General features: G+C 34.8%; 5 protein-coding genes across 6 annotated transcripts; 4 read left to right on the top strand and 1 right to left on the bottom strand.

Annotated features, from left to right (window-relative positions):
* Nucleotides 1-9,004: 9,004 nt before the first annotated feature.
* LOC133313660 (uncharacterized) lies at nt 9,005-10,975 on the top strand. The gene is made up of 3 exons (XM_061515054.1): nt 9,005-9,528; nt 9,614-10,207; nt 10,465-10,975. The coding sequence occupies exons 1-3, from the start codon at nt 9,005-9,007 to the stop codon at nt 10,973-10,975; spliced, it is 1,629 nt and encodes a 542-aa protein (XP_061371038.1).
* Nucleotides 10,976-12,831: 1,856 nt separating this feature from the next.
* Nucleotides 12,832-15,517, top strand: LOC133313676 (uncharacterized). The gene is made up of 7 exons (XM_061515075.1): nt 12,832-13,008; nt 13,113-13,169; nt 13,382-13,507; nt 13,857-13,926; nt 14,092-14,184; nt 14,887-15,000; nt 15,336-15,517. The coding sequence occupies exons 1-7, from the start codon at nt 12,875-12,877 to the stop codon at nt 15,387-15,389; spliced, it is 648 nt and encodes a 215-aa protein (XP_061371059.1). The 5' UTR covers nt 12,832-12,874; the 3' UTR covers nt 15,390-15,517.
* Nucleotides 15,518-15,780: 263 nt separating this feature from the next.
* LOC133313666 (proteasome subunit beta type-1) lies at nt 15,781-18,596 on the bottom strand. Of its 2 annotated transcripts, none has more exons than XM_061515062.1 (7): nt 18,441-18,596; nt 18,238-18,345; nt 17,987-18,068; nt 16,596-16,725; nt 16,376-16,518; nt 16,193-16,283; nt 15,781-16,117 (listed from the first exon to the last, which is right to left on the bottom strand). In XM_061515062.1, exons 1-7 carry the CDS (start codon nt 18,485-18,487, stop codon nt 16,047-16,049), a joined length of 672 nt encoding a protein of 223 aa, XP_061371046.1. In that variant the 5' UTR covers nt 18,488-18,596; the 3' UTR covers nt 15,781-16,046. The 2 variants fall into 2 exon arrangements, with proteins under 2 accessions (XP_061371046.1, XP_061371045.1); XM_061515061.1 differs by having other exon boundaries at nt 15,781-16,121; nt 16,197-16,283.
* A 1,124-nt stretch (nt 18,597-19,720) lies between these two features.
* On the top strand, nt 19,721-22,601 carry LOC133313675 (pentatricopeptide repeat-containing protein At1g09220, mitochondrial). Its single transcript, XM_061515074.1, has 2 exons — nt 19,721-21,467; nt 22,364-22,601. Exon 1 carries the CDS (start codon nt 19,724-19,726, stop codon nt 21,266-21,268), a length of 1,545 nt encoding a protein of 514 aa, XP_061371058.1. The 5' UTR covers nt 19,721-19,723; the 3' UTR covers nt 21,269-21,467; nt 22,364-22,601.
* Nucleotides 22,602-24,445: 1,844 nt separating this feature from the next.
* LOC133313658 (probable leucine-rich repeat receptor-like protein kinase At1g35710) lies at nt 24,446-27,107 on the top strand. Its single transcript, XM_061515053.1, has 2 exons — nt 24,446-26,624; nt 26,737-27,107. The coding sequence occupies exons 1-2, from the start codon at nt 24,446-24,448 to the stop codon at nt 27,105-27,107; spliced, it is 2,550 nt and encodes an 849-aa protein (XP_061371037.1).
* Nucleotides 27,108-27,940: the final 833 nt, after the last annotated feature.

Raw genomic sequence — 27,940 nt, 5'->3', positions numbered from 1 at the left:
ACTTGGGGCTTTAAAAGGATTTATCCTAAAGAATACCTCTTTTATTTCTAAATCATAGGGCAATGGGTGCAGCTGGTGAAAGGAAGGGCTGATAATCCTAGGGAATCAACCAGCAAGGGAAAATGTAGAAATAGGAGGCCCCTCATCCGTGTACACTCTTTCAAAGAAATCGACAACCATGTGCTTAAGAGCTTCGGGCTCTCCTATCTAATTATCATGCTCATCATTCACGTGAGAATTCTATTTCGACGCCTTTTAGATAGAGTAGCGGTGTGCTAAAACCTTGTGTTTGTATTCCCATTAATCAGCCACTCACATCTTGAACGTTGGAACCACATTAATTCTTCCTGCATATAAATCAGATTGAGTTCCTCCCAAAGATTTTGTTGTAGTATTTCCAAGGCATTGCTGGTGTGATGCTGCAGCTCCTCATCAAGTCCAAGGATACGGGCATGAAGATGAAATTTCCTGTGAAGATGGGCTTTGAAATGAGTTTTATGCCACCAAGTAGCTTTTGGTTGAAAGGTATGAGTAGCTAAGCTCCACTGGTTATTGTCATTCCAATAACTTTTAATTACCTCCTCGAAACCGTCACAAGTAAGCCATAAAGCCAAAAATTGAAATGGAATGTTACTAGGCTTATTCACAATTCTATTTCCTTCCTAAATCAGTAGGGGCCTATAGTCTGAGGAGAAGAAAGGAAGATAAAAGACATATCTATCAGGAAAGGAATTTGCCCGAGCATCATTAACAAGAACACAATTCATCTTTTCTTGAAGTTTATCCCTTTTCCAAGCAAAGTGGGGTCCCTTAAAACCAATATCTATTAGATTGCAGACATTGATGCACTCCTGGAATTCAATCATGATTCCTTCACAAAAAAACTCCTCCCACTTTCTCATTGGGGTTGCTAATGGCATTGAAGTCACCCGTTAAAAACCAAGAACCAACCACCGAAGCTTTGAAATCAATAGCATTATCCCAAAAGGATCTTCTATCACCACGTCTTGGACTTCCATAAATGAAGGTTGCAGACTCAATGATGTTGGAATGAAGCCATCTTAGAGTCGCATGAGTACAATGACGATTGTGATCAATGATGGAGACATCCACCAAGGATTGGTCCCACAAGAGCCAGATTCCCTCGAAGAAACCAATGGCATCATTAATACGATAATTACTAAAACCAAGTTGTCTAATGCGTCTAGCAGCTGATGTTCCACTAATACAGATTTCAGTTAATACCAGAATCTTAATATCATACTTCTTAATCATTTCTTCGATAAGTAAAACAAAGCCCTTCATGTTGTCCCCACGACAATTCCATGTGCAATTATTCATGGACATCATCAAAAAACAAAACGGAGTAAAAAAATTCGAGTGAACCCATCACTACATACTGAGGGGTATACATGCCCCTGCAGCAACTTTTCATCAGCTTTTCTCACCAAGTTAGGGTTTTCTTAGGAGAATCTACGTAACAATTCAACGGCATCGAGAGGCTTATTGTGAGGAGTAGCTTCTGCTTCATGCATTACAACTTCTCTATGCTCTGGCGTGGCAGTGCCCAAGTGAACCATTTAAGGATCTTTATCCATAGTTATCCCCAAGTTAGTCCCTGATTGTTTCGGCTCGCTGTTATCCAGTCAAAATATGGTAGCATATATGGTCAACTATGAAAATCAAAATTTACCTTTTACTTTTCTACTCCAAACTGATCACTTTTGATTTTAACAAAGGTAAATTTTCTTTTTCATGTGAGGATTTCTCCAAGGAATTCGTCCTACTCTGCATGTTTCCAGTCTTACCTTTTGAGCTTAGCCTCGACTCAATCACCTTCCTTTCTCCTTCTGATAACCTATTTTGTTCCCTACCCTTGTAATAGCCTGAGGTTGTACGACTTTGACAGTAACATGCCCCCCACTAAGTTTCATCTTCGAAGAATGCATGGTGGCCACCAGAGTCGTAGGCGTCTTTTTCCTTCCATCAACTATGGAATCTGACAAAGGTCATGTAACATCCCGGGCGCTGACGAGGGCGGGGAGTGATCGCCGGTGCGAAAGGGCATGGTGCGAAAGGGCACAAACAAGGAGCGGCTCCTGGCAGGCTTCTAGGGACGGGGGTACATGAATGAATCGAATCAACACTCGAAAGAGAGGGATTCCAGAGACTGTGCTGGTATGGGACGGTACAGTTGGGAATGACTTATAAGAATTAATTGGTCCTACCTATACTAACAAGATGCATCTACTTTTCGGCAGCCCGGAACAGAAGAACTCCACAGTTAAGCGTGCTTGACTTTGAGCAATTCTGGTATGGGTGACATACTGGGAAGTTTTTCCGGGAAGTGTGCGAGTGAGGACAAAGCACGTTGAAAAGTATCGTGTTAGTGTGTGGGGACAGTCGTTGATCCTTGCAAGTTGCCAATTGGAGCAATTCTGGGATGGGTGACCTCTTGGGAAGTTTTCCCGAGAAGTGTGCGACTGAGGAAAAAGCACGCTAAAAAGTATCGTGTTAGTGTGTGGGGACAGTCGCTGATCCTTGCAAGTTGCCAGGCGTTACAGTCTAACTTTGTGGCCTTTAGGCTTTATTTTAACGACCATCCAGGCCCCAAAAGCATATTTGTCATATTTGGTTTTCACTTCTATCTCCTCATTAGCATTATCTGGTTTGTTGCATTCTTGTCTAGAAGTAACGTTACCTCCATCTGAGCTCGTACTGGAAGAAGAGCCATTAACTTCATTCTTGTAATCCAAACCACCATCGCAAGCCTCCTTTTGATGCCCATATTTTCCACACAAAAACATATTAAATGTAACCCTTCATAGCCAACATTCAAGATGACCTCCTCATTATGAATATAATCTCAAATCTTAAATCTGGACACAAAGCTTCGACGCAAATCTACTTCCACGTATATTCTAGTGAATCTAGCCTTATCAGTATCTCCATCTCCATCTTCTTCTCTCCGAAAAGAAGCCTTGTCTGTTAGGATTGTGGTTTCCATACTCAAGAGGGGGTGAATTAAGTTTTACAATTTTTTTGCAAAATCCTTCTTTTAGTTTCTAAATTATCATTTCAAGAAAACTATGATATATGAGAAGCTAATTAATTAATTCAAGCAATCCATAACATATAATCTATCACAATTATATAACATATACTAGCATATACAAGATATCAAAGAAGAAATTAAAGTGGTAGAAATAAAGAATTTAGAGTTTAAAGAATTGCAAACACAATATATCCTGGTTCGGTCACCACTACTTGTGACCTACGTTCAGACTGAAGTCGCTCAATCAACTCTTTCACTAATGGTCAAGCTTCATGGGTGCTTAACAAACCTATACAATGTTCCAAGACTTCGGGTTCTTAGATACCTTACAACCTTCAAATTTATGGAAATTTAGCAACCTTACAATTCTTTCCAAATTTATTTAGGTATTTGGCTACCTTTCAAACACAATGGGTATCACAACCCTTTCAACTCAAGAATACAAGAAGAAAGTTTTTGGAAATAAATATACACTCTCAAAATATGGATAATACAACTTCAAGCACTGTGGGTATATGGATTTTGAAGATATAAGCTCAAGAATGTGTGATCTTTGAATGATACTGAAAGATATGTAAATGATGATCAAAATATGTTTAAGATGTGTAGAAATGATGCCGAAAATACTTTAGAGCCGTTGAGAATGCATATATAATGTTTCCTTTGAAAAATAGTCGTTTATAGTCGTTATATGCATTCTAGACAGTAAGGATTCGAATCCTTTTCGTAAAAGATTCGAATCCATGCTTCTGGGAATAAGGGATTAGAATCCTTTTGTGAGGGATTCGAATCCTCCATTGACAACAAGAGCATTATTTTGTATTTTAGGCATAACTTGAGTTATTCTTGTAGGATTAATGTGATCTTAGTCTCTTTAGAAATATAAAAGAGGGATCTACAAATTCTATGAAGAACACAAGATCTAAATCCATCATCTTGAATACGAAAAATTGTTTAGAAGACAATAATCAAATTATGCAGTAAATTTTAAATTCAAATGTGTTCTAACTTTTTTCCAACCACTTTTTATGAAAGATCTTGACTTGATAAATATGTTTTGAAGTTATAAAACATGTCAAGGATATTTTTCATGGATTTTTCAAATTTCTTTCAAGTATATAAAAGGTTTGGATTATGCAATTTGAAAAAAATGTTTAATTTGAGAAAAACTTTGAGCTCATGCAATACAATCTACCATATACCCTTAAAACCATATCTAAGTCCTAAAAGTGTATTATAATAAGGAATTAGACTTAGCTTATTGCTTTCAATTTTGGATCTTGATTCTCACTTGAACTTGATGTTTTGACTTATTGGATATGACAATTCTTGGCATTTTATTGGTCTTGATCATTTTTCACCATGGTTGTGATATTAAGCTTCTCTTAGATATTGTTCATGGTTTATTGCCTTTGATCATCAATGATTATCTTTGATTTTGCCACATTGATGACTCATCATTCTTCTTATATGACTTTATCATATATCTTCAATCTTCACATAGGCATGATGTTTTTTGCTCTTGATCAAGGTTGTTCTCTTTTTGTTGTTGCCACTTTGTGTTATCATCAAAACATACCTTGTATCTACATTATCAACTTTCAGTGTTTTTCCAAATATGTTCCTAATCTCCAAAGGTGCTGCATAGTATAAAACTCGATGTGTAGGCCAGGAATTCTAAGCCATATGGCCAACTTCTTCACCTTTTCATCATATGGGTCAAAGAAAGGTCTCCACCTTTACTCTATTACGTAATGGTCCACCACAATCCATGGACCTTCATGTAGAACAAGAAAATAGTCCATGTCGTCATTGAACTTGATCAAGGAGTAACCAATGTCAAGTTGTACTAGGTTGTAATCCCTCATTAAGTTCCATAGCCTTTGAGGCCTAGATATAAGGAAGTGTGAAACGATCTTCTTCCCCATCAATTTTATGATCAATGCATTTCTCCATTTCTTACAATCTTCCTTATGCTGCCTCCTCAAGAATACATATGAAGGACATAATGGGTCATCGTTCCCACCAGGGTGCACTTTTTCTAGCATGTTCTCTTCATCCTCTTTCTTTTTTTGTTTGGCAATCCACTCTTCATCTTCACTTTCATATACATTTCTATCTCCATTCAGATATAGCACTTTATCTATGTAGGACACCAACTTTTTTTTCTTTGGTTGCTACAGAACCTCCTCTCGAAACTAGAGTATGGCTATTGTCTTCCACTCCACCTTGACTTTCACACGTAGTATGGTCCAACATTTCATCATCCATCGTCTCATCATTCAGTTCTCCTAGCCCTTTGAGTTTTTTCACACTTCGAGTTAGAGCATCTTCCTCCTCCACCATTGAGCTTCTCTCTAGGACTCTGTTGGCCTTTTCACCAGACATTTTTTTCCTTATTGTTGGGTGTTTCTTATTAGTATAGGTTTAAACTCATTAAAAAGGTCATTTTAGAAATTAGGCTATAAGTTTATTTTAGAAAGTCTGACCTCTAATTCTCCAGGTTTGACTTGTATTTCTTAATAAATAATATCTGATTTTTAATAAAATAATATCTTTTTATTTTTTAATAAAATAATTTTTTGAGTTGTGGTGTGGTTTCAACTATTGTATTATTTTGACTTTCCGTCAACTTAAACATATACAATAAATAAATAATTATAAATTACATTTTACATAGTAATATGTCATTTTTGAAGGTTTGGTAGGCTTAATAGGCCAAGCCAAATCTTATATTTTTTAAAATTAAGTTAGACCAAGTTTATAATTTGGTTTTTATTAAAGTAACAAGTCAATGCAGGTTTGAAATATTTTACATAATCTCAAGCCATTTAGGCTAATGCTTGGATTGACCTGCCTCATTTACACCCCTGGTTATAATAATATTTCTTGTGTTAATAATTATTTTCCTCATAAAGAGCTTATTTTAGAAAATAAATGCAAATCAAATCAAATCTATAATTTATTTATTATTTTCTTAGGTCTTGAAATATTTCGATAATGAGTCCCTTAATCAATATATCAGCTAATTGAAATCTTAATAAAATATATAGAATAATGATCAATTCACTATCGAATTTCTATTTGCTTAGGTGGCGTGGATCTCAATGTGTTTAACTATGTTATGTTGAATTAAATTGTGAGCCATGCAAGTGCCACAATTATTATCTCAACGTAACTTTATAGCTATTTCACATTTTATTTTAAGGTCACCTAGTATTACTTTCAATCACAACCGTTTACAAACCCCTAGAGTTATATAACTTGGAATTTTGTCTTTCTACTTAAACTGGTCATTTCATTTTCTTTTTTATTACTCCATGCTACTAAATTCCCACAAAGAAGCATATAATAACGAGAGGTTGATCTCTGGGTAGTAATGGATCCTGCCTGCTCAACATTAGTATACACTTTTAAGGATAAGTTTTCACCTTTTCAAAACAACAATCATCTCACAGGTAGATTTAAGATGCTTGATAATTCTATCAGTGACTTACAAATGTCTCTCCCTCAGGTAGTTCATTGAGTGACTAACAACGCTGATTGCATATGGTAAATTGATCACATATGAGTCAAATATATCAAATTTACTATCAATCTTTTATACTACCTTTTTATCAACCTTAGGACCCTCTTTTTGACTTCCTATTTTGTTTTTTTGACTCAATAAACACATAGATAACTATACAAGTTTTTCAACTTTTTTGAGAGATCAAGAACATAATCCCTTTGACAGATTAAAAAAACCTTGTTTATAGTGAGCAACCTCTTCCCAAAAAGTAATCTTAGAATTCCAAGGTCTTTAATTTCAAAATTTAGTTGTTAGCCTTTCATATTATAATCACTTCTCAATTGGATCCTTTCACTTATAATGATGTCATCAATGTAGACAAAAAGTTAACGAGTTTTTCTCATATAAATATCTAAAGGAGATGGTAGCTTCTTTAACTTTGCCTATATCATCCCAATAACATCATAATCTCCAAAGCACCGATACGTCAATTCTGGAGAAAAAAGCGTGTCGGACACGTGTCCGACACCGACACGTTCCGACACGCTCCGACACGCGTCCGACACGTAGTCAACTTTTTTCGACACGTTGACTATCCCGACATGCGATTTTGACCGTGTCGGACACGGTCAAAGGGTACAAATGTAAATATTTTGAAATTTTTATAAAATTAAAATTAAATTAAAATAAAAACAAAATAAAAACAAAACAAAAAAAAACATTTGGTCGAACAATTTGGAGCCCTAAATCAGACCACTCAGACCCCATTCCATCGTTCTTCTTCACCTCACCGGCTCGCCGTCCGTCAATGCTCTTTGAGGTGTGTTCTTCATTCTCAACGTACCTTTTTTCTGTAGCAACCCCTCAATTACTTTTTTGTGGGTGAGTCTATCTTCTTTTCTTTATCTCTCTCTCTTATGATTTTCGATTCTAAGGTTTATTTGTTCCGCTCAATATTCTACAGATCTCTTTAGTCTTCATATTGTCCATTCCAACAATACTCGCAAGGTTTATCTCTCTCTCTTATGATTTTTCTGTATCACATGATTCAGATCGACCTGTTCCGATTTATTTACTTTTTATAATATTTGTTAGTTTTATTATATTTTTATACATATGCAATTCGGTTCATTTTTTTCCCTTTATTCGGGTTTGAAGACACATCCCTCATGAATTTAACAGGTGCCTATTTCCCCATTTCCTAACATGTTCTTCTTAACATGCGTCATCACCAATCCATGGCAGCAACTTAGCCATATATAATAGATGGGACCCAACAGTTTAACAACCCCTCAAGGTGAACACGGTACAATCTTTTCTTATGAATATATATATATATATATATATATATATATATATATATATTCATCGGTGTAGCATAAATTTGCTACTAGTATGCAGTACATAATTGAAGACATCTTCAAAACATAGAAGTCATTTTTTTCATAAATTTAAGAATAACTAACAATTTATTTTTTTCATAGATATGTTGGTATTCCAATGCTTGTGCTGATGTCAAAGACCAATGAATTGTATTCTTGAGGTGGGGGCCTAATTGAAGAAGGGAAAATAAGAAATTTAGTTGAAGGAAAGAAGGCAAAGAAGGCAATCATATTCTGGTTGAAACAGAGGAGGTAGGGTGTGTATGTTTACTAGGGAATATGGATAATAAAACAAAAACAGAATACTTTGGTTGGCTTTATATGTTTTTTTATTGAACTATTTTTGATTACTAAGTAGGGTGTGTATGTTTACTAAGTAGTTTGTTGTTTTTTTTTTGTCACTGAAAGTGGGCTATTAATTATTTTAAATTTATCACTAACCGCAATGTGTGTGCTCCTATTTTTTTTGTTTAAATAATTGTACATTGGATTCTTTGTAATTGTAGTTGTGGGGCGGCTAAATGCTTTACTCTTTATCATTCTTTACTGAATAGTTTATTGTCAAATTGTGTGCTTTTGTTTCTATTAATTTTTAAGTGTACTTCACTGATTTAGCATCTATGTTCTTTAAGAATTAAGACCAAGATATTATATTATACCTGCTAAAATATATGTGAAAACACAGATATACCTTATCATTACTTGGTATTCCATCTACCTTATGTATTATATATGGACTTAATTATGAATCATATAACTTTTTATTTGTTTAACACATTTACAGGATTACAATATGGATCGTTCAAGTTCTGCCTCCGCCAGTGGCAGTGATAGTGCCACTCTGCTAGTGTCTCTACTGCCAATGAATTACTAGATAAACTCCTATGGAAATATGTTACCCAATTGGATGCTAGAGTGGAAGCAGGCGGGAATTTGTCTTGGAAGTGCAACTTTTGTAAAAAAGATTAGAAAAGTTCGTATACTAGAGTGAGGGCTCATTTGTTAAAAATATCAGGCAAAGGAATTGGGAAATGCTTAATGGTGCAAAATAGAGACATGATAGAGATGGAGAGATTGGAACATGAAGCTGAACAGAGAAAGCAATCTAATGCACCTAGAAATGTACCGTTACCCCCTTCTACCTCTTCCACTGGCCCAAAAAAAAGAAAAACTATGGGTTCTCTTGAGATGGCATTCAATGTTGGGGAACGAGAAGAATTAAATTATCTTATTGCTAGAATGTTTTATTCAGCAGGATTGCCATTCAATTTGGCAAAGAACCCTTACTTCCAAGCTTCGTATACTTATGCAGCAAATCATAATATTGGAGGTTATTTGCCACCAGGATATAACGCGTTGCGAACCACTCTGTTGCAAAAGGAGAAAGAAAATATTGATAGGTTGTGTGAACCTATTCGAGAAGCATGGACTCATAAGGGAGTAAGTATTGTAAGTGATGGGTGGAGTGATTCACAAAGGAGGCCACTCATTAATTTCATGGCAGTATCTGATGGTAAAGCAATGTTTTTAAAATCAGTTGATTGCTCGGGGGAGATCAAGGATAAAAATTTCATTTTCAGGTTGTTCGTTTGCTCTTATATAATCTGTTTGAGTGTGTTTGTTTGTTTGCTCGAGAAAGACTAATGATGAAAATTTTATTTTCAGGTTGTTGAAGGAAGTTATTCAAGAAGTAGGAGAGGCGAATGTGGTTCAAGTAATCACAGATAATGCTGCAAATTGTAAGGGAGCAGGGCAACTGATTGAGCAGGAATTCCCATCTATTACCTGGACACCGTGTGTTGTTCACACATTAAATTTGGCAGTGAAAAATATTTGTGCTGCAAAGAATGTGGAGAACAATCAAATAACGTATGAGGAATGCTGCTGGATTTCTGATATTATAGGTGATGTTGCTGCAATAAAGCATTTCATTATGAATCATTCTATGAGATTGGCCATCTATAATGAGTTTGTGAGTTTGAAGTTGCTTTCTATTGCTGATACTCGTTTTGCTTCAATGATTGTGATGCTGAAGAGGTTCAAGTTAATAAAGAGCGGTCTCCAAAACATGGTGATAAGTGAGAAATGGAATATTTATAGAGATGATAATCTTGGGAGGGCCAGACTTGTGAAGGAAAAATTATTGGATGATTGTTTTTGGGAATCAGTTGATTACATACTTGCCTTCACTGCTCCTGTTTATGATATGATCATAGCTTGTGACACTGATAGAGCTTGTCTTCACTTGATATATGATATGTAGGATTTAATGATTGTGAAAGTGAAGAAAGTTGTATACCATAAAGAGGGGAAGAGGATGGAAGAGAGCTCCTCTTTTTATGATGTGGTGCATCGCATTCTTGTGGATCGTTGGACAAAAAATTCAACTCCACTACACTGTTTGGCACATGCTTTGAATCCCAAGTAAGTTTTTAAATATGATTCAGTTTAAAATTAATACTCCTCATCACAGATAATTTGACAATTTTTTGATTTTTTTTTTGTTTCTCTTTTAGATACTATAGTCAACAATGGCTTCAGGAAGATTCTAGTCGAGTTCTTCCACACATGGATTTAGAGCTTACTCAAGAGCGACAAAAATGTTTAAGGAGATTCTTTCCTAGCATGGAGGACCGAAGCCGGATTAGTTTGGAGTATGCAGATTTTATTAGCAATAGTGGAACCTTTGGCGATTTTGATGCCATCAATACTCAATACACTATGGATCCGAAATCTTGGTGGCTACTTTATGGTACTTTTACACCGATGCTTCAAAAAATAGCATTGAGACTTGTGCAACAACCTTCCTCTTCATCATGTGCTGAACGCAATTGGAGTACTTATTCTTTTGTGCATTCCATCAAGAGGAATAAAATCACTCCAAAACGTGCTGAAGACTTGGTTTATGTGCATAGCAATCTTCGACTCTTATCAAGAAAGACTCCTAGTTATGCACAAGGAGAAAATCAGATGTGGGATATTGCTGGAGATACATTCGATTCACTTGATGATGTTGGAGATTTTTAATTTGCTAGTCTTTCATTTGATGAGCCAGAGATAGAGGCCATGATTATTCAAGATGGAGATGAAAATAATTAAACTTGTGAGTGGTCTACACTCTACACATTACACTCTTGGGATGTTCTATTATTTTTGTTTCATATTTATGTTATAGAATTTGAATATTTGATTATTTATACGACTTATTATGAGTTGATATATGTATTAAATATAAACTATATTATATATATTAAAAATATTATTTAATATCAAAATGTGTCCCAACGTGTCGAAATTTAGCATTTTTTAGAATTAACGTGTCGGAGTGTCGTGTCGTGTCCCGTGTCGGTGCATCATTGATCATAATCTTGGTAAATATTTCCTGTGTTGCAGCCGGGATTTGAACTCGAGTCTCTTGAATATGCTCAACAACAACTTATCACTGGACTGAGTTTGTTTGTTGGTTAATATGCATCATTTAATAGAATTATTTAAAATTTGCATCTAGTGGGAATCAAACCCTTGTTGTGAAGATATAAATTGTAGTATTTATCACTAAGCTACATTTGGTTCTTGGTTCAGTTGCACCATTTAAAATTTTTATTATATAATTAAACATAAAATATAAATTTATATACATATCTAGTTCATGCGGTTGAATCAGTGACCCGTTGATTAAACCAGTGATCCACTGACCCGGTACCCTGACCGGGTCAATCACCGATCCAGATTTAATAACATTGATGTCAATTGTGTCATTTGACCAATACTTCAAAATATAAATCCTTTTGTATCCCGATATTTTATTTCCTCTTCGTCCATAAATTATTTTTATATTTTATTTTTCTTCAAGACATTCATTTCTTATACATGTTCCGATGTTCGTCACAATAACAACATAAACAATAATTAAGAGAGCTAGGTCGCAATGAGAATGACGGTTGCAATAAAAACAAACTAGGGTTTAAAACCTGATGCCAAGTTAAGATATGAAATATTTAATATTATTAGTTGAATATTTATGTTCAAATATTTATAATAAATTTACTAATGTAAGTAATTAATTTTTTAAGAAAGATATGATTCTAGAAAAATAAATATAAAGAAAATTAAAATTATAACGTGTAACACGTTTTTTCTTATAATCTCTTTAATAAAACGGAAAAGATAAATTTATAATAATTAAAAAATTACTCATATCTTATTTACACTTTGAATACCCTGAATGAACCCGTTTGTATTTACTTCTCCCAAAAGTCCTTTTTATACCTTATTTATTTTAAAAGTATTTTTTACAAAAATTAAAGTTATTTAGATTTTTAAAAAAATATTAATTTTTGAAAAACATATTTAACTTTTGACTTCTGTTTTTTTTTAAAAACTAAAATTTTTAGTTTAAAAAAAAAGTAATTTTTTGAATTTTTTATGACTTGTTTTTTTTTAAGAGTAGACATTCAAACATATTTTTTTTAATAAGTGCTTTTTTTTCTTAAAAAAAGTATCGTTTGTAAGAAAAAAAAAACTCATCAAAGGGGCTCTTATTCGTTATGCAAAAAGCAGATTATAATTACCATATATTTTTAGCGGGGGTTAATCTTTTGATGTTATAGGAGATAAATTTTATCTTCTACACAAATATAAAAGTGTATAAGACTCGTGTGAGAAGAAAAAAAAAATAATAAACCCATTTTTAGCATCCGGATTTGACCACTACGTGAAATAATTTCAATACATTATTTTTTTTCTAAATTTCCAAATCCAGAAAAAATGGGCGTGGAAATGAAGAGAAGAGACCCACACCCACCCACCCATGACCCACCATTGAGTTTTATTTTTATTTTTAGTTTATTTTTCTTACATCTCATTTCATAAAATGCGTAACATTGCTCTGTGGTACCTTCATTTTCTCGTACCTTCATTCAAACAATGGCTTCAATGGCATCTTCAAGCACCTTCTGCAACCTCAAGTTTCACACCAAACCCAACAATATTTCCTCTCTTCCTCGTATTCTACTCTCTCAGAAACAGGATGACATGCCCACCGACCAAATCAACCGAAGGTTTCTCTCTCACTTTCTCTCACTCATTTCTAATGATAATTTATGAACTACTCATGCCCCATCTTCTGAAATCTCTTACACTTCAACTTTTTCTCATCTCCAAGAGAGCTCATATTAAAAACCAGCGAATTAGCAACCATTGGTGCCATATTCAATTTCAGGTACCCTCTTTCTGTTTTTGCCTAATTTACATTTTTATATTAATTTGAATGTAAATTTGGATTAATTTTTTTTTAAAAATTCAAGATTTGTGTTATTACTTGATGAATGATAAGTAATTAAGGGTCAGTCAGCATTAAGGACCTTTTGATTTCTATTGGAGATTAATGGTAAAAAAAGAAAGTTGGGTTTGTGTTTTTGTCTTTTGGTGTAGTGGGAAAAAGCCTAATTATCTTGGAGTGCAGAAAAACCCAGCAGCGTTGGCTTTGTGTCCAGCAACTAAGAACTGTGTATCTACCTCTGAGAATATCAATGATTCCATCCATTATGCTCCTCCTTGGTAAAATTCACTTCTTTTCCTCATTTTAATTTTAAGCTTGGTTTTGTGGGATTATATAAATTAGCTACATATCTTTTTGTTCATTGAAGACTTAGTATGATGTTTAGATTTCCAATATGTTGTTTTTTTCCCCTTAAACTTTGAACCACGTGAAATCAGTGCAAAATTGTTGGATATTGACTTAGTCACTTAGCATAAATATTGGTCGGTGAAAGTAGTGCTATCTTTTCTTTTTCTTTTTAATTCTTAAACTTTTATCTATCTTGGTCCAACCAAAATTCAAACTTCATTGGACAATAGATGAGTATGTCGGTATCACTTTGTTTTAAATTTGTTAATTATTGTACAGGAACTATAACCCTGAAGGTAGGAAAAATCGTGTGAGCAGAGAAGAGGCAATGGAGGAACTGATAGAAGTGGTAATCAATCTAATTGAAATCATGAGTTTTACCACTGTATTGCAATTATATTTCCCTTGTCTCTGGCTATTAACAGCGATTAGAATTGTGTTGCAATAGCTTGTGATGTACACTTTTCAAATCATTGTAAGTAAAGCTAAAAAGCAGTTCCTGATAATCTTACAGATAGAATCAACCACACCAGACAAATTTACACCACGAATAGTTGAAAGGAAAGAAGACTATGTTCGAGTGGAGTACCAAAGCTCAATCTTGGGGGTATGTATGTGTAACTTATATCTAAGAAAACCCATCATGAAAATGAAACTATCATCTTTGTAAGAATAATAAGTCGAGACATTACCCTTTAATAAAAATTTATCTGATTGCCACGTTTGAAATTTTTTTTGCCAAAATGCCACGTCATAATCTCGCTGGTCTGACAAGCGGGAATGGACTGGACACGTGTCAGTGTCTGAATGGTCAACCATTCTCGTTGGACTGCACAGCTAGAATGACAGAATGCTGACACGTGGCAAAAGAACAGACATCCAGAGAATGCCTGTACTTTTGCCACGTATCAGCATTCTGTCATTCTAGCTGGGCAGCCCAGCGAAAATGGTTGACTATTCAGACGTTGACACGTGTCTAGTCCATTTCCGCTTGTCAGACCAGCGAGATTGTGACGTGGCATTTTGACAAAAAAAATTTCAGGCGTGGCAATCAGGTAAATTTTTACCCAAAAAGTGACAATATTGTCATTGTCCCTAATAAGTCACCCGATCTTAATCGTTGATCTCAATTGTATTTAACTGCTTACGTGGCTAATAAATTAGAGTATTATATGCAATAGGATCAATGGTCAATATTAAAATGTGAGACTTGTTATTTTTATATTAAGTTGATCCTCCCCTTAATACATTTAGATGATATCAAGAACCGGCTCTAATTCCCCCTCCCAAATCTGTGATGTGCCAACAGTTTGTGGATGATGTTGAGTTCTGGTTCCCACCTGGTAAGGGTTCAACTGTGGAGTATCGATCTGCATCCCGGTTGGGAAACTTTGATTTTGACGTGAATAGAAAAAGAATCAAGGTAAAATTTCATAACTCATCTGTGATTTAGCTTTGGTTAAATTAAAAAATTCTTTGTTTCAGGGTAATGCTCCCTCTTCCTTCATATGTAAAAATCTTTTTAATTTAAGTTTTTATGTGATTAATTAAGTGTGCATCGCAATTAACTATTTTCATTCTAAATTAATCACTTATTTGAACTGAACATAAATTTATTTAAAAACTGTTAAGAGAAACTAAGCAAGTTGATATAAAGAAATGAGACATTTTTTTGGTACAAGAAAAAGATTATTTACTTTGGAAGAAGAATCCCATCTTCACATATTTATGTGATAAAAACATCTTACTTGGTGACAGGCACTGCGACAAGAATTGGAGAAAAAAGGATGGGCATCACAAGACACGATATGATTTTACCTGTGCAGAAATTACATCAGCATTTAAGCAACTATAACCGATTGACTTCTCGCAGCTATTGTTGCATATGTTTTGTAACCTTAAATAATTTTATATTGGACTACAAAACTCAATTAATCATTGAAAGAAAACATTTCTTTGATTATTAGTATTGTGGAAATCATTCAGTGAGAATAATACTTCAACTCTTGGGTAAGGGATGAAATGAAGATACATCCCTATATATTCTGGAAGTTCATTTATCGGTCCACTTCTTTACTCTTTCACTAATTTGAAATGCATAATTTCTGCCATATTAAATTTGTAAGGACACACTTAACAATTCAGATTTCAGATTACAAAAACACTAGTTGCAGAGCAGAAGCGGATTTCGCTAGAGATAAAATGACCAAATTTTATAAGCTCTTCAACACAGTAGACTTGAATAAAGCTAAGAAAAATACTCGGATAACATCCAATGCAAATTAAAAACACAGTCTAGTTTTAGTGTGAACAGACTAGCATTGGTTCAAATTGGTTTCACTGGAAACGCTATTCCTAATTTTGCCTCATGGGAAAAACCCACCACGACATATAAAATTACAGGAACATTCCAAACATTCTCAATCCCAGTCTGGCATCTCCAACAATAAATTTCTGAGTAAAAACATATTAGTCTCTCCTTAGGTCCATGTACTCACGACGAATGCCACTAGCATTTAGGATGACAACTTCAAGCTTATCTCCCTGTAAAAACATCCACAATAGGTTACAAGTTTATCCTACTGTCAAATGGCAATCAAGTATGAAACACAAACTTACAGTGTATATATCTCTCTCAGTTGCAGATGCAAAAACAGTTTTGACCAGATCCACTGCTTCTGTTTCAGACAGTGGAGTGACAGCATCCTGCAAGAAATCATATTTTTAATGTAGGTGTCAGTCCAAGGAAATTCGAAGAATCAAATATTTCAAGCAAAGCAACAGTTTGAGAACTTCACCTGGGCTGGTAATAGGAGTGGGCTAGGAGACTTCAGTTGGTTATCAAGAAATGGCATAATGAGTGTGGATCCAGAGCCCTGAGAGCTATATCCAACCCTCTCATAGGAACCAACAGCATCATATGTGAAGACACATCCCTTTCCTATTTCAGGTTGAAGTAGCAATTAGCAAATATAAAATGGGACATGAACATTGCACAAAAGGCTAGAAATAGTGCACCTTCATTGTCAAGGCCACCCAAAACATTGAAAGCATAATAAGGAAAGAAGCGTTTGTAATAAAGGGTGTTTGAAAGCAACTGAGCCATCGCAGGGCAGCTCATTTGCTTGTTGTGTTGATGCTGATATATCTGCATACAGAATCAAACAAGAATATCATACCAGATCCATGGTAAATTTAAAATAAGGGAGCCAGAGAAACAGAACAATTTGAGTTCAATACTACAGTTTCCCAGATTTATAACTAACATCTAACAATATAATTAATCAGGTGATATACATTCATAAAAAGACTAGAAGCTCTAATAATTTACACAATTAGTATCAGAATCAAGCACATCATTCTACTAATGAGATTTTATATTCATGCATATCAAAATGCAAATGGGAAACAGTTCAGAGAGACATTACACTGCAAAGTAATTTTTCATAAAAAGATAAACATACAATGGAAAGTCTAACAATTAAAATTTGCTAAAGTATGCTTTTTATCTTTCTCAGACATTTTTCTTAACAATTATGAATATATAATTATATGTGCAGACTGCAGAGAAGAACAATTATTCTTTCACGGTACAATAAAAAGAACAAAACTTCCATACAACCAACAAATGTCAAACTATTCCCTACCATCTTCATTTCACTTTATGATGCACTACAAGCAGTTGCAATATACTTCTTCAACTCTTAACAATTGAAGAAAGTCACCGATGCAGATTATTTTGGTATTCAATTTCGGATTTTAATTTGAAAATTAGTTTCAATTTGGGTTTATTTGTTATTTAGGGGTTTCATTCTATTTTAGATTATCCTATTCCAGCTTAAAATAGGGTAATTAGTAATTACATTAAAATTTCTTATTTTGGGTCTAAATAAATAGACCAATCTGTGTAAACATTCAACAACTTTTTTGCATAAAGGGCAACCCCGTGCTCTAATCTAAAGCTCATGCTCTGCGTAAGGTCTAGAGAAGGGTAGGCAGTCTTACCTTGCATTTACAAAAGGCTGATTAAATGAATTGAATCTGTGACTTCCATATCACATGGCTACAAAAACTTTTTTGCATAACTGATAATATTGAAATTTTTGTTTCTTCAAAGCAGAGGAGCACTCTAAGATTATTGTTCTATCGTTCTACACCAGTTATGTTACACACAAGGGAGGATGAAAACAAATTGGAACCGAGCAAAACTCTTTTTCCAACTTAAAAGGAACAGAACTATCCAACGATCTAATAAATAGTAACAAAAATAAAGAAACTTGCAGACAGGACATATACTCAAAGATTAAACATAAGAGTGTAGTTGCTAACATGCTAACCCAACCTGAAAGAATTTGCAAGTTAAATAGTATTTGAATGTTACAACTAGTGTTGAGAATTCTTTGACTCACCAAATGCCTAGCAGACAAAACCTTTTGCAAAGCTTTTACATCAGCTTGAAAACCAGAAGAAGCCATCACACTTTTGTCAGCACTGTCACAACATAAAACACCAAACATATAACACAGTTAAAATCCTTAAAAGAAAACACAAACACGAAACAAAAAAAAATTGACTCTTGTCCAATAATAATCAAACCCAATTAAATTTCAACGAAATTAAAAAACTTCAATCAGTGAACGATAAAAATAAATTAGCGTACAGTTGGGAGATTTTTGAGTATTCGCGAGTGAGGATGTTGTAACCTGTCGACATCCTCGTATCCGCGGCGATCACACAGTAATCCGCACCAGCAATTGCAACACAAGATCTACAATATAAAAAAATATTAAAAAATAAAATAAAAAAATACTCCGTCAACGAACACAGAATAGAAAGAGAGAGAGAGAGAGAGAGAGAGAGTACCCTCCATTGTTATCATATGGAGACCAATTAGCTTGTTGCTTGGTCATGGTGGATGAGAGTGAAGAACAGTGCGAACGAAGAAGAAGAAGAAGAACTAGGGCGTGGTTTTGTTTTGTTTTTCCCTTTCTTTCTAGTCTTTCACTCTTCACAATTCAGATCTTGTCTTTGCAAACACGAAACACATTTAAACGTCGTCGTTTTGCTTCTCTCATATCACACGGACCTTTTCATAAAAGCCCATACCCGAGCTCGTTTTATTGGGCCCAACAGTATATTCTAAATATAAATGAAAAATCATAATTCGAATAAAAAAAAAGGCCGCGTGCAAAAATAAAAGAAAACATATTTACTGTTAGAGTGGATCCTCTAATTTTATTTTCAAATTATCATATTAGGTGGAGAGTGACATAATAGATCAATGGTTAACATTTAAATTGATAATTTTTTTTTTTAAATTCCTTCATCAAAATTATAATTATTAATTTGTGAATGAATAAAATCTTTCACGTAATATAATTATGTGAAAACAAGATATAGAAATACATCTAATTAGTTTGAAGTAAAATCAATGTTAATAATTCACTTAGACCCAAGGATTTTACGAAAACAATGAATAATGGATTCGATTTTTGAGAATCAGCAATTAATATTTACATTGATTATGTTATACGGGGAGACTCAAACCCAAAATTAAATTAATCAGTCTATTACAATTTCATATATCAGCTCTTATCTACAAACAAAAAATAAAATTAATATTAATATTTATAGACAAAATTATTTGTCATTTTAAATGACGTAAAGTTATGCCATTTTTAATTAAACTATGTCGCTTTGGTGAGATTTCTCTTTCTTATCTCATCATCAATAAGTGATTGTGATTAAATAACATGACGACATGATCATTTTTTTTTTTTTTTGTATGAGAGGATCTAATCTCTGTTTTGGTGTGATTTTACATTCTCTTTCCTCTACTTTCTTTTTCTTCCTAATTTCATAAAAAAAAGAAAATGACAAAACACACAAAAAACGATGTAATTTTATTAAAAATAATATAATTTTATGTCATTTAAAATGATAAATACTTTTTTCATATTTATATTAGTTATGTTATATGAGAAGACACATGTCCAAAAACAAATTAATTAAATTTATTAGGACTTTAGACACATGATAATATCTACCCAAAATAAAAATCAATATTAATATTTATATTTATATTGGTTATGTTACATGTGTGACTATAGTGTTGTGAACGAAAAACAATAGACCTTGGGCATTGCATGGTTCCACTTACTATGTCATACTTGAAGTTAAGGAACCATGTCTCAGCTAGTGTAGCAGCCATAGCCACCATTGCCACCATCTCTGACCAAACCCTCCACCATTTTTCATATCCTAAAACTACTGCTCCTCCATGCTCTCCCAAACCCAAGCATCCACAGCACTTGCTTTCCCTTCTTCTCAAAGACCCATCTCAACGCCAAGCTATTCAACAAGTCCACTCTCATATCATCACCTCTGGGCTCTTTCACTACCCTTTTTACAACACCCACACTTGTTTACTCCTCTTCAACAACATGATCCGTTGTTACTCCCTTGGTCCCTTCCCCCAAGAAGCTCTTCAGTTCTGTAGATACACTCAGCATTGCAACACTTTCTTGACATACCCTTCACTTGACACCTTTGCATTTGCATTCCTTTTCCACTCTTGTGCTAACTCAAACTGCACCCATTTTGGGATTCAGCTTCACGCCCTCGTTTTCAAGGTGGGTTTTCAGTTTCACGTCTACGTGCAAACTGGGTTGCTTCGTTTGTACTCAACTTGGGGTCTCTTAGTCGAAGCAGCTAAGGTGTTCTACGAAATGCCGCACAGAAATGTTGTTACTTGGAATGTTTTCATTACTGGTTTGATTAAATGGGGTGAGGTTGAACTTGCTTGTTCTGTGTTTGATCAGATGCCGGCTCGGAGTGTGGTCTCATGGACTGTTGTTATTGATGGATACACCCGCATGAATCAGCCTACGAAGGCATTGATTTTGTTTAGGAAAATGGTTGAAGTTGATGGTATAGTACCTACTGAAGTAACTCTTTTGACCATTTTTCCGGCGATTGCGAATCTTGGGTATATTAAGATATGTCAGTCAGTTCATGGCTATGCAGAGAAGAGAGGGTTCAATGCCTTTGATATACGCATTACAAATGCACTTATACATTTGTATGCAAAGTGTGGATGCATAGTGAGTGCAATTAGATTCTTCCAGGAGATACCTGACCAGAGGAAGAATTTGGTGTCGTGGAATTCAGCTATCTCCGGTTTTGCAATGAATGGGATGGGGAGGGAAGCTGTAGAGAATTTTGAAAAGATGGAGAAGGCTGGGATAAGGCCAAATCGAGTGGCATTCCTCAGTGTTTTAAGTGCCTGTAGTCATGGAGGATTGGTGGAGGAGGGGCTCAAGTTTTTCACTAAAATGGTGAAAGATTATCAGCTTGTGCCAGATATCAAGCACTATGGTTGTATGATAGATGTGCTCGCGAGGGCCGGGAGGTTAGAAGAAGCGGAAAAGGTTGCTTTACAGGTGCCTCATGAGGTTGCCAATGCTGTGATGTGGAGGGCGCTTCTAGGCGCTTGTAGTATTCATAATAATGTTGAAATTGGCCAGAGAGTGACCCGGAAAATACAGGAGTTGGAGAGAGGACATGGTGGGGATTATGTTCTTATGTCCAATATTCTTGTTGGTGTTGGGAGATTTAATGATGCTGAGAGGTTAAGGGAAATGATAGATAAGAGAATTTCCTTTAAACTTCCTGGCTACAGTTTAATATAAATTATATACAGGTAATACATCAGACACAGATAGATTATTGTTCTGCCTTTCTTGCTTTGGTGGAGGCGGTAGTGAACCCATGAAAATGGGAGAAGAAATTGTTCATAGACAGGGCCACTCACTACTAGGCCAAAGGCCTATTGGCTGGTCATTGCTCTTTGCTTCAGATTTCTGAACTAGCTCAGGTCATGATATTGCGGTAAAGTTTTCTTCTAATTACTTGGTCCTTCAATAAAACTTGTCTCCAGATGCATATGAAAAGCTTAAAAAAATTATTTGAAATTTTTGTAGGTAAACTCATTAAATATGTTTTGTTCCAAAACATCAGGTTCAATAAAAGCAAAATTATCATCAAATTTCTGGAAGTAGAAAGACTAATATTTTGTGGGAAAAAATGTTTGTCCTTTTAAATAACACAATTTATATCATTTCACTCTCACACAAAGAGGTGGACCCACACTTTTATATTTTTTTGTCTACTCTCAACTCATTTATCTATCTCTTTTTCTCTCTTAAAATGACACAACTTTACATCCTTTAAAATGATACACACTTTACCCTATTTTGTGAAGTTCCTATGCATGAAACCATCTTTAGTCGTTTAGAAGTTAGAACTATGTTTGACATATTTTGATGTTTTTTCTGTCACTGATTCTTCATTTAGTTTTAAATTTCAATATGTATTGCACTAATTTTCTTTGGGTTATATTTATCTCATTTTGCATGAAATAACTAAATTTCTTACGCACACAAAAGATGGGTGGGTCCCACTTCTTTTTTCTCTCTCTCCTTTTACCTATGGGTACCACTTGCAATCTTGTTTCTACAACATAAAATAACTATTTTCCTACGAAAATTATTTTCCATTTTCTTTTTCTTGTAATACTTATGCTGGACAGCCGCATTTTTTATGCTTAAAATATACTCCCTAACCTGATTTTGCCCCAGGTGAATTTTTTTTAATAAGAAAATATATTTATGACTTCTGTAAATTGATTTGATTATATGGTATAAAAAGTTCACTTTCTTGATTTCTTGGCCTATTACAGAGCTCACTTATACATTGACTGTGATAGAAAAATGTGATGTTTACAGTTTTGAGTGATGGCATTAGAAATATTAATGGGAAGGCATCTGCAAGATCAAATCTCATCTTTATCAAACTCATCTACTCAAAATTTGTTGGTGAAGGATCTCTTAGATGTCACGTCTGCCTTTTCTTTCTCTTCAAACGACGCTCAAGGCATAGATAGTGCTTGTGGTAATGTAATTATGTAAGTAATATCATGGACATTGTTTTGGAACATAGGAGATGTCTATGCCTTGTTGATAGTAGAAGTATGCTGATAGTGACAGTGTTTGTATGTATAGGATTCTATTTATTAAATATTTTTTCATATTTAATAGTGATTTTCTAATTTTTTGGAAAAAAAATTAGTAAAGACACTATTGTATTGTAAATAAAAGTCCCCAGAATACATAATTAAATATCTGAAGAGAGAAAAAAAAAAAAAAAAAACTTTAATATCATAATTATGTACTCTTCAGAATATATAGTTATAATTTTTTGACCGAACAAAATCTTGTGTCAAGTCACGTGACATCGGTTTAACCCATATATATGTATATGTGTGTGAAATTATACCGCCATTTCCACACATACCATCTCCATGGTATCAAACTGTTTGATTCACAATCCAAATCACCGTCTCCGTATAAATTGCCTGGATCATCAAATTCTTTGAAATTCACAAATTCTCTTATCATGCACGTTGTTTTAATCGTTAAAAGGATACACGTTTGTCTCCTTTAAAAATATACTCTCTCTAAACCCCTAAATATAATATAAGGTAAAGGTACCGCGCACCATATACCATTCACATTTTTTCGCAAAAAATGTTTAAATACTCTAAATCATATGCTTAATTAAATTTTACCATTCATATCACCAAGTTACTCTTTGTTGATATTATCATATTCATTCCGTGATTTACTTGTCATCAATACCCATTAATCACTTAATAATATAGATTTTTGCAGAACTGCTATAGCGACTATTACACGCCGTAGCACATTCTCATATTCACTTACTTGTTATTAGCTGGGTGTGGGTTGTTATAAATTGAGTGTCCAAGTTTTGAGTTTTGATTATTAGTGTGCCACCCCATTCCCCTCCCTGTAAGAGTGTGTGACCACAACCTACCAAGTACCAAGATCTTTGTAGGAAGTCCCAAGCGCGATTAACCAGACTAATAGATCAAAGGGTGATTCTCTCTACAACCATGCAACATCTAATGCTACTTTTGAGTCACCTTCTATACAGACCTTCCTGAAGCCTATGTCCCAAGCAACTTGTAAGCCTATGAGATGTCCCCAAACCTTTACTGTAAGCGAATTTCCTAGCAAAGCCAATGAATGATCCATCTGCCAGGGTGTATGTTTTCCACTACAACGTGTAGGTGTTCCTCCTCGGGCACTAAAATCATCTAAATTGACTTTTATCCATTCATGCCAAAGTGTTTTTTTTTTTTATCTATTTTAACACTCAAAACAACTTTTGTACTTAAAAAATACTACATTCAAATACTACAAAGCGTTTTTTTTTATTTCAAATGTTACATTCAAACACAAAATAAAGATACATGGTTTTATAAGATATTTCTAACACTAATAACTCTTTCAGATTATAGCCACTTAAGGGGGTATATTTATGGGGAGGAAGGTGACCTTTTGGTGGTATGCAATGCGCGATCTCAAAATCATTATCCCCGTAAACATAAGCTTTGCTCCTGTGAGCCAATACATTCCACAATGTTGAGGTAATGTTGTCCATGGGAGTGAAGGAAGAGTGTTTTTGGTGTGGTAAAAATCATAGTCTTATAGTGGGGACAGAGGGCAGAACACGGCTGTGTCAACCTCACAAGTCATCGGTGTAGATTCCTTGTTTACATCTCACATGTTCATTGAATCTTCAACCAAATAATTTCAGAATTCCTTTGTTCAAAAGCGTGTATTTGGTAGTCCATTGTCCTCAACAAGTTACTTTCCTTGGAAAAAGTTGGAACAAAACTTCAAACTGAATTCATAATTTCCACACTGGCCACTGTCATATATATAGATATATATAAAAACAAGTTCATCGTTACTTGAAACATAATATTCAAATTTGAATTAAGCATGGAAAACAGTGGTTGCAGTTTATTAGTATTGACACTCATCTTTGGCACAACCTCTTATGTGTTGTTCCTTCCATCTGTTATATCTTCTAATTCTTCATCCATAAATCAGGAGCGACAGGCTTTGGTTCAAAGTGGTTGGTGGAATCATGACCAAAATGTCTCAAACCATTGTAATTGGACTGGTATCATTTGTAATGAAGCTGGAAGCATTATAGAGATTTCAGATTCGCATACTATTCCATTTGAATTGCGGCGGTTTCAGAACTTGAAGTTGATTTCCTTCCTCAATTTAATCCGTCTAGACCTTAATGGGATGCAACTTAGAGGAAGTATTGCCAAAGAGATAGCTGCACTTTCAAAGCTTGCCTATCTTGACCTCTCCTATAATCATCTTCAAGGTAAGCTTCCTAAAGCACTTTCAAATCTCACACAACTTGAGAACCTTTATCTTTCAGACAATTCTCTTAGTGGTTTTATCCCTTCTTCTTTGGGTCAATTGAAGAATTTGGTCAATCTCTGCCTTCGATTCAACCAAATTGAAGGCCTTATACCAGTAGAATTAGGGAATTTGTCCAATTTAGAGGAATTATATATTTCAAATAATTTACTTGTTGGTTCAATCCCTTCTACTTTGGGTCAGTTGAAGAATTTGACTCATCTTGACCTTTGTTCTAATCAAATTGAAGGTCGTATACCACTAGAACTGGGGAATTTGTCTAGTTTAAAGGAATTATATCTTTCACAAAATTCACTCACTGGTTCAATCCCCTCTTCTTTGGGTCACTTGAAGAATTTGGTCCATTTGTTCCTTGGTTCTAACCAAATTGAAGGCACCATACCAATAGAACTAGGGAATTTGTCCAATCTAGAGGGATTATTTCTTTCAAATAATAGGATCTCCAGTGTTATACCTCCAAAACTTTTTCAAATGGCAAACTTGCATTCTTTGTCTGTCTCATCAAATCAATTGCATGGTTCAATACCATCAGAGAATGTGAATGCTATCAGTCTTTCAAATCTAGACCTTTCCCACAATATACTTTCTGGGTCTATCCCATCTCCTATCCTAATCTGTTCCCCCTTTGCTCCCACTTACAAATCAGTGAATTTAAGCTGCAACTTGTTAAATGGAAGCATCACTTCCCAAATTAGTTGTGTTTCTAACCTTAACCTTAGCCACAATTTTCTCAATGGTGAGGTTCCATATGATTTGGGAAGAAATTCTTTGATAGAAGAGTTGGATCTTAGTTATAATGATTTCACAGGTAAACTACACAAGGAACTTGCTGTTATAGGAGATATAAATCTTTCATACAATTCCTTTGACTTCTCAAGAGATCTTGATTCTGAGTCACAATCACCAGATTATTGTCATTTCAAAGAAGACTCATTGATCGGTTACAACACACCAAATTTCACATTCTGTCATTCTGTCCACCAAACCAATCATGGCACTAGTAAAGCTAAACATTTCATTCTAATTTCTCTTCCTATCATTTGTTTCATTATTCTTGTACTTCTTTCAACATTATATTTCACAAGATGTACTTCTAAGATCAAATTTGAAGGAAGATCAACAAAGAATGGAGACTTGTTTTCTATATGGAACTATGATGGTAAAATTGCATTCGAAGACATCATTGAAGCAACTGAGGACTTTCACATCAAGCACTGCATTGGAACTGGTGCATATGGTAGTGTCTATAGAGCACAACTGCCGAGTGGCAAGATTGTTGCATTGAAGAAACTCCACCAATTGGAATCTCAAAATCCATCTTTTGACAAGAGTTTTCGCAATGAGGTCAAGGTGTTAACCGAAATCCGTCATAGAAACATTGTAAAGCTTTATGGCTTTTGCCTCCACAATCGATGCATGTTTTTGGTCTATCAATACATGGAAAGAGGTAGCTTAGTGCATGTCTTAAGCAACGGTGTGGAAGCTGAGGAACTGAATTGGAGTAAGAGGGTGAATATCATTAGAGAAATGACACATGCTTTGTCCTACATGCATCATGATTGTACCCCGCCAATTGTTCATCGGGATGTATCAAGTAGCAATGTTTTGTTGAACACACAATTGGAGGCTTATGTCTCAGATTTTGGCACAGCTAGACTCCTTGATCCTGATTCTTCAAATCAAACCTTAGTAGTTGGCACATACGGGTATATTGCCCCAGGTGATGTTTGATTTTTTTTTCTTAGATAAGAAAATCTATTTATAAATTCTCTAAATTTATTTTAGTATGTTGCATAAAAAATTAACTTTCTTGATTTCTTGGTCTATTACAGAGCTTGCCTACACATTGACTGTGACAGAAAAATGTGATGTTTACAGTTTTGGAGTGGTAGCATTAGAAACATTAATGGGAAGACATCCAGGAGAGCTAATCTCATCTTTATCAAACTCATCTACTCATAATATGTTGTTGAAGGATATCTTGGACTCACGTCTTCCCCTTCCTTTCTCTCAAAAGGATGAGCAAGATATAGTGCTTGTGGTAACACTAGCATTGGCATGTTTGTGTTCCAAACCAAAGTCCAGACCTTCAATGCAACATGTGGATCAGGAACTCTCTTGTTTCAAACAGCCACTTCCCTTGCGTTTTGGTGAAATCACAATCATTCAGTTGATGACTCCAGATATATCTTCTATCACCTGAGTATCATCAAGAAGAAATCTTGTACGCAAAAACTAAGGGAAGTAATATTTGGTGTTTAAGGATGACTGAGCAATTTTCATTAATTAAACACAAGACCATGCAAGCTTGTCTGTTGCCCTTTGTTTTTTTTTTAATAATTTATAGGCCTTCTCAGTTTACCTTTGTTAACTATCAAGAAACAAGAGGTATTCATTGTAATCCTTGTGTCAACTACACGAAGGAGATTTCATTTATATATAAAACCAAATAGAAAATACAACGACGTATACACAATGTGGGACTTCTATACTATTTACAGCAACACTCCCCCTCAAGCTGGAGCATATAGATCGTATGCACCAAGCTTGTTACATATCTGGTCTATCCTAGGTCCTCTCAAAGACCTAGTGAATACATCAGCTAATTGATCATTGGAGTTGATAAAACGAGTGACTATATCTCCTGAGAGAACCTTTTCTCTAAGGAAATGACAATCTATCTCAATGTGCTTAGTCCTTTCATGAAACACTGGATTTGAAGCAATATGCAAAGCAGCTTGATTATCACAAATGAGATATACTGGGCCAGTGTCTCCAAACTTGAGTTCTTTCAGTAGTTGTTTTAACCAGATGAGTTCACAGGTAGCTGTGCTGTGGCCATGGAGCGATATTCTGCTTCAGCACTTGATCTAGCAACTACACTTTGTTTCTTACTTCTCCAGGAAATCAAGTTATCTCCAACGAATACACAATACCCAGAGGTGGATCTTCTATCAATAGGAGAACCTGCCCAATCAGCATCTGAGTATCCTACAACTCTGGTATGACCCTTGTTTTCATAGAGAAGACCTTTGC

Source organism: Gastrolobium bilobum, unplaced genomic scaffold (genome assembly GCF_033153095.1).
Source record: "Gastrolobium bilobum isolate Gb01-03AN ecotype WA unplaced genomic scaffold, APGP_CSIRO_Gbil_v1 utg3001, whole genome shotgun sequence".
Classification (NCBI taxonomy): Eukaryota; Viridiplantae; Streptophyta; class Magnoliopsida; order Fabales; family Fabaceae; genus Gastrolobium; species Gastrolobium bilobum.
Note: the sequence above shows the minus strand (reverse complement) of the source record. Positions and strands in the feature narration are given on the sequence as shown.

Coding starts and splice junctions, on each gene's coding strand:
- LOC133313676 (XM_061515075.1), top strand. CDS start 12,875: ATGGCTTCAATGGCATCTTCAAGCACCTTCTGCAACCTCAAGTTTCAC. Junction 13,170..13,381: donor GGTGCCATATTCAATTTCAG/GTACCCTCTTTC, acceptor CTTTTGGTGTAG/TGGGAAAAAGCCTAATTATC. Junction 13,508..13,856: donor ATCCATTATGCTCCTCCTTG/GTAAAATTCACT, acceptor ATTATTGTACAG/GAACTATAACCCTGAAGGTA.
- LOC133313675 (XM_061515074.1), top strand. CDS start 19,724: ATGGTTCCACTTACTATGTCATACTTGAAGTTAAGGAACCATGTCTCA.
- LOC133313666 (XM_061515062.1), bottom strand. CDS start 18,487: ATGACCAAGCAACAAGCTAATTGGTCTCCATATGATAACAATGGAGG. Junction 16,284..16,375: donor CACTCCTATTACCAGCCCAG/GTGAAGTTCTCA, acceptor GATTTCTTGCAG/GATGCTGTCACTCCACTGTC. Junction 16,118..16,192: donor GAGAGATATATACACTGTAA/GTTTGTGTTTCA, acceptor TTTTACAGGGAG/ATAAGCTTGAAGTTGTCATC.
- LOC133313660 (XM_061515054.1), top strand. CDS start 9,005: ATGATAGAGATGGAGAGATTGGAACATGAAGCTGAACAGAGAAAGCAA. Junction 9,529..9,613: donor GATAAAAATTTCATTTTCAG/GTTGTTCGTTTG, acceptor TTTTATTTTCAG/GTTGTTGAAGGAAGTTATTC. Junction 10,208..10,464: donor CTTCACTTGATATATGATAT/GTAGGATTTAAT, acceptor TTTCTCTTTTAG/ATACTATAGTCAACAATGGC.
- LOC133313658 (XM_061515053.1), top strand. CDS start 24,446: ATGGAAAACAGTGGTTGCAGTTTATTAGTATTGACACTCATCTTTGGC. Junction 26,625..26,736: donor ATACGGGTATATTGCCCCAG/GTGATGTTTGAT, acceptor GGTCTATTACAG/AGCTTGCCTACACATTGACT.